The 6,000-nt window shown below is 38.4% G+C and overlaps 1 protein-coding gene across 1 annotated transcript; it reads right to left on the bottom strand.

The window, feature by feature from the left end:
- Positions 1-1,264: 1,264 nt before the first annotated feature.
- Positions 1,265-5,338, bottom strand: LOC103330807 (RING/U-box superfamily protein). The gene is made up of 7 exons (XM_008233418.2): positions 4,845-5,338; positions 4,252-4,554; positions 3,900-4,108; positions 3,755-3,803; positions 3,584-3,673; positions 3,432-3,494; positions 1,265-3,282 (listed from the first exon to the last, which is right to left on the bottom strand). Exons 1-7 carry the CDS (start codon positions 5,010-5,012, stop codon positions 1,549-1,551), a joined length of 2,616 nt encoding a protein of 871 aa, XP_008231640.2. The 5' UTR covers positions 5,013-5,338; the 3' UTR covers positions 1,265-1,548.
- Positions 5,339-6,000: the final 662 nt, after the last annotated feature.

The raw sequence follows: 6,000 nt of genomic DNA on the forward strand, positions 1-6,000 counted from the left end.
CTTTAAAGAAAAAGAATGAAGATGGTGATTATTTTCAATATAGAGGTGTCCTAAGTAACCATACTCAGCTGAAAATGATAGAGAAACTAAAATATTTTCTTAGTTATACTCTAAATATAAATCTCTATATTCTACCATATTTATGCTAGCTAAGTAAATAATAGGAAAATGAGAGCAAATTTTGGTAATGACTTTTATGCCTAGTTGTTGATTATTTTTTAGCTGAGAGAAATGCTTGAATATATATAGTGGGAGTGTAGTACTTTTCTTATACTCATAACTTAATCATATGATTTATAATATCTTCTGTTAGATACTTCAATATTTCTCTAACTAAAGCTTGAAGAACATATGAGTTTTTAGATTTTTTCTTGAGTATAATTTTTTTATTGGGCTCACTAGCCGCTTTTTCTTTTTCCTCTAATTTCATGCTTAGATCTTGACATCTTAAATTAATAATTCTAAAATTTCTTACTATTGCCTCCTACTCATGCTTTAACTCTTCATATTTTGTCAGCAAAAAAACAAATATATATATATATATATATTGTTTTGCTCTTCCATAATTATAATTATAGGCTAAAAATTCTTGCTCAAGGGCTTTGATTAGTTTCTCATGCCCTTTATCATGCTATCATTATTATTTATAATATTCTAGATATTGCAATCTTCAGTTAGTGACCCTCGTAGAAGAGGAAATAACACAACACATTCATCCTATGTCTATCACATCCAATTCGGATCACGTAATTTGGTAGCCATAGGACATTCTGAAAATCGCTTTATTAGGCAACAAATCTTAGAAGTATCGCAGTTTCAACCACACTTATCGCAAAGAACAGAAAACAAATGGTTGGAGAGGCTTTTCTCTCTCTGCTTTCATCCAGGCATTGCGCCGCGAGATTCTTCATGGGAGGGAGTTCATCGACTTGTTCAGAAGAAAAGGCACTTTCCTTATTGTTCAATTTTTTTTGAAGGCTATGGGTTCAAAGAAGGAAATCTAGTTTTACTTTGAGTGGCAGAGGGGTAAAACTCCACAAGCTGAGAGTTGGCTGTCTTTGTGTCTGGGGAATTTTGTTTTACAATGGAAGGGGAAGAATCACATAAAAAAAAATTCTTAAAAGAGCGTTTATTTATTTATTTTGCCTTTCCATATTACAAAAGCACTTCCATAAAATCACCCTTTTGCACTTTCAGTTCATTATAGTTTTTGGACCTTTGCATATAAATAACACAAATCATGCCAATTTCAAGGACAGAAACGTTGACCAAAACTGTATCAATTCTCAAACCTTTGCATTCTCATTCCGAAGAGTATATATGAACACTTGCAAAATGATGACAAATATGAAGATGTGATCATGTGAACGCACATAAGCCCAATCAGGCAAGATCCTTCAAAAGAACAAGAAAAACCTCAAAATTGCTACGACACGCAAACCCAGTCGGTTCAACACAAGGACCACCTCCGAACTCTTTTCCATGTACTACTGGTTCAATTTGTAAACGCAGGACACAACAAAAAATCTGATAACTTAGGTCTTTCCTCTAACTAAAGAGTTTCTGAGTTCCCTTTCGCCAGACACCTTGGACAGGCAATCCTCCAGCTGAGTTACCGCTCCCATCTAATCGCTCATTACCAGCATCTGGCTGAGGATCAGAATTTCTGAGATCTAAACGTGCTGCAGCAGAGCCATCACCCAGTCGGACCCTATGAAACTTTGAGGATTTCTTACGCTGCTTACTCCCTCCACCGCCATCCCCTAAATTTAGATTAGATCCACTACCATTTGTCTGGGAATCCTTTTCGCCCCTTAGTTGCACTAGAGGTTGACTGCGGGAGTTTAATTCCTCTTGGTGCTCATTAACTAACAGCTTTGATTTTTCTTTGGCAGCACGGTACCCATCCTTTGGCAACACCTCCACTGCTTCAGAAGGCCTGTAGTTTGATTGAAGTTCCCGTACAGAGCTAAGAAAGCTATCTGCTAGTGTGTTCTTAGAATTGCTGTTTTCAGCCTCTGAAATCTTCCCTTTACCTTTCTTAGAACTATTACCCTCTTTCAAACGGACACTGCCCCAAGACCATCCATCACCTTGTGCAATATTGTTTCGAATACTAGCATTGTAGGCATCGATCAGCTCTTTCTGCTTCTGACCATCAGGGCAGAGTCTAGCCAAGTCAAGGACAAGATGCGACAAGCCAAACTGCCTCACAAAATCTAAATATATTTCTGTGGCGACTAAACCTTGACGATACTGTCCAGATATGTCTTTAAAGGTAGTGTATTTTTCTTCATCAAATTCAAGAGCGGCACGAATCCTTTCCACCAAAGACTTATTAGCAGTTTGAACATCCCCCACTTTCAATACAGCCTGGCTAGTTGTGGGCAACTTACGCACTGGTGCTGCAGAAACTGGAGGAAAATCTGAAACCGAAGGTTGAACAGATCCATTTTCAACCAAATTCGGAGCTGATGTAGAGTGGCTGATCCTACCAGACTTGGTTTTGCTTGAATCCCACAAAGAACCAGATGATGATAACCCATGTACTGTTGCCTGTCGCGTCTCAACTTGAGCCTGAGCAGAACTTGCATAACTAGATGGTCTGGATCCATTGTTCTGACCAGAACCGCGCAAAACTGGTGTATGTCTAGTCTCAACTTGAGCCTGAGCAGAACTTGCATAACTAGATGGTCTGGGTCCATTGTTCTGACCAGAACCACCAGATATTATGGGTGAAACATTTGTTGTAGGCCAAGCATGAGCTGAACTAGTAGGTTGTACTACAGACCCACGCCTTGCTGCTGGCCAAGCCTGACCAGAACTATTAACAGCCACCTTGCGGTTGCTCTTGCGCCGAAGATGTGCTGCCATGGTGTTATTAGGCAAACCATCCGAGTCAGATCTGGGGTTTGATTGACCGCTGCTAGGTGCCACTGAGAGGGGAGGAAAGGAAGATTCCTCCAAAGGTGCATTACTAGAACTATGCCCCAAGGCTTGACGATACCTTGAAGATGTTTCGATATCCGTTGTACTTAATGATTCAAATGGGTCAATGATTGGATCAATATCGCTTATATCTCCAAGATGTGGAGCAACTTGCCCACTGGAGGATGAAGAATCATGGAATGTATTTTCAGCATGAGCTGTCTCCAAACTTGCTTGAATAGCCATAGAAAGTTGGTTTTCAGAAGAATCACGACGAAATGTCCGACCTCTTCCACCTCTTCCACGTCGATGATCTTGCTCACTCGTTCGTTGATACCGGAAGCTGGTTGGTATCTGTTACAAAATAAAAATAATAAATATATGAGATAAAAGAAAATTCACAAAACGAAACAAATATATAAATAAAAAAGATGCGAGAAGTACTCAGCCTAGCTGTAAAATGGAAAATGCAAGACAAGAAGGAAAAAAAATAGAATATTTACCTGCAAAGCAGCATTACGCTTAGAACGAGACAAACGCCCTCCATGTTCAATCGTATTATGCCTCTGAAAAATAAAAAATAAAGCAAAGTCAAAATACTTAAATGCTACAAGATGCAGGAACACAGAAAATATCTCACGTTCTAAAAATTCACCTTCATTTCTGCTTCAGATTGAAAGACAACAAACTTTTTGGAGAGGCAGGACTCATCTTCACATAGGAAATGACCATGGCGGAAGTGCATCTATGACATGAAAAAAAAATAATTCAAAACTCATACAAGGCACCGCAAACAAAATAAATAACAAAATCACCAATAACTTGCCTCCAGGTCATCGTAATTCTTATAATATTCATACTGTCCAGGATGCTGCCTGCATTGATCAGCATAGGATCTCATATGAGCTTAAACTTATTCTACATTACAATCAAAACATAGCATTCATTTCAGTAAAAGACGGCTTACTTACCTTTGGCATATATGACAAGTATAGTGTTCAGTAGACATGTGGGAGTACAGTTCATTATCCCCGTAGAATGGGGTTCGGCAAAACTCACACATAGGATGTCCCATGAAGCCACCTCTTTCACTCTCAGTTCCATCCACTTCAGAGTCACCCGAGTTTATATGCTGATTCAATTGTGCTCTAGTATACAATTTTTGTTCACAAATAAACACCTGTGTATAAGAAGCCAATGGATTACACACAAAAAAAGGATAATGAAGAAGACCGAAAGGATACAATAGAACAAAAGCTCTGCTTAAAGTGTAAATATACGATAAATCTCAAATCTCATAGCAATCATGTCTATGGATTCTACCTTCCTCCCTTCCAAACATAAAGAGCACATGAACAACCTATGTTTGTGAAATAAATGGCCCTTCAGCTGTTCAACGTTCCGAATCTTCCCCCGACGCTTTGGGCCGTCATTTGATTGCTCCTCCGTCTTGTCACATTCGCTGCATGAAAGCTTGCACATTGCCTTGATCATCTTGTAGTGGTCCACGTCATCAAAAAACGCTTGTGTGTCCTCATGGTACCAATATGATCCCACACGACCCTCCCTTACTTCAGATGGCAAGACTGAGAAGTCACTAATCATCCTTGTATAATCTCCTAGAGCCTGCAAAGATAGAAAAAGCACACCATATCACCAATCTATCATAAAGAAACCAGAAGCAGAGAAGAAGACAGTGTAAAACATCAATGGAACGGCGGGAAGGGGTAACATTTAAAAGAACATCCTCAAAGCCAGAACAAAGAACATTCAGATTCTCCAAAACACAAAAATTCAAATACTTTCGAGCTGCTACGCGTGCTAAAATCGCAAATTTCAATTATTATTTGAAATTTCAACACAGAATCGTAAATTGAAAAAAGAATCAAAACTCGAGATAAAGTAAAAGCCCTTACCTTGGTGACGAAAACGACGTCGGACTCGGTCTTGCAGATGCAGCATCGGCGATCCTGGCAGATGAAGCGGAGACGAACGACGCAGGTGGAGCACACCTCGCGATGTCCACAAGCCCCATAAGCGACCCATTCGAGAGCATCGGCACACACAGCGCAGCTATCATCCATGGCTATCGTTCGCTCTCTGTGTGTCTCTGGGATTGGAGAACGAAAACCCTAATTCGGTGGTTGAAGACGGAGGAGAGGGGATCTTAGGGTTTTGAACGGAGAAAATAAAACAGATTGAATTCTATAATTTGAGTATCAAATTGAGAAGGGATGCAAAGATTGAGTCGGTGGAGAAATTGCAAAGGTTTTGTATTGCTGAAGAGCCTTGAAGGCGGATGCTATACAACTCCGCAAAGAAGTTGGAAAGTGGAGAATCCTGAATGAAATAGTGAGGGGGCAATTCCGTAATAAAGTAGGACTTCGTCGTCTAGGTAGGAGATAGGATTGAGAATTTGGAAAGGTTTTTTCGTTTTGTTTCCCCTTTTTATTAAAATTTGCGCAAACGAAAAAACCCGTTTTTAATTATATTTTGTTATAATTTTACATAAATAAGGTAAAGGTACCGGTGAAAACACAGAAATAAGAAAAAGATTGTATGATTAAAGAAAATTATTAACTGCTGTAAGGAAGGTTCAAATATCTTGGCAAATTAAATATTGTTTTTAAACTTTTCATGCTAATGCTCTCAAATTCGTATCCATACCATACTCATTAGACAGTAATTGTTTTGTCCTGGGATTTTTTTTTTTACACACATGGGTATTATGACTAACTCGTGACCACTCAAGACATTAAATGAGGATAATATGGTAAATTCATATTTTTTCATATTTAAAAAAATTAAAATTAAAAAAAATCAGATAATGAATCCTATTTTTATGAAACACAACTACCCATTATCTTTTTTAATTCTAAAATAAATAAATAAATTTTTTTAAAAAGGCTCTCACAAGGCGTGCGGAGAGGATAGTATATATAAATAGTATCACCGAACGGCTATATCGATTTTTTAATTTTTTTTTAAAATAGTTTAGCTTTTCAGAGTATATCCGCTCGGCTATACTTATTTTGACACGTCGGCACCGATGGCGTCCTCCTTTGTTTTTTT

This window comes from Prunus mume, linkage group LG5, assembly GCF_029339155.1.
Source record: "Prunus mume cultivar Tortuosa linkage group LG5, ASM2933915v1, whole genome shotgun sequence".
Taxonomy (NCBI): domain Eukaryota; kingdom Viridiplantae; phylum Streptophyta; class Magnoliopsida; order Rosales; family Rosaceae; genus Prunus; species Prunus mume.

What these genes read in the sequence shown, in the direction of transcription:
- LOC103330807 (XM_008233418.2), bottom strand. Translation starts at nt 5,012, where the DNA reads ATGGATGATAGCTGCGCTGTGTGTGCCGATGCTCTCGAATGGGTCGCT. An exon ending in AGAATTACGATGACCTGGAG is followed by an intron (nt 3,674 to 3,754) that starts GCAAGTTATTGG and finishes TTCATGTCATAG; the next exon opens with ATGCACTTCCGCCATGGTCA. An exon ending in AATCTGAAGCAGAAATGAAG is followed by an intron (nt 3,495 to 3,583) that starts GTGAATTTTTAG and finishes TTTATTTTTCAG; the next exon opens with AGGCATAATACGATTGAACA.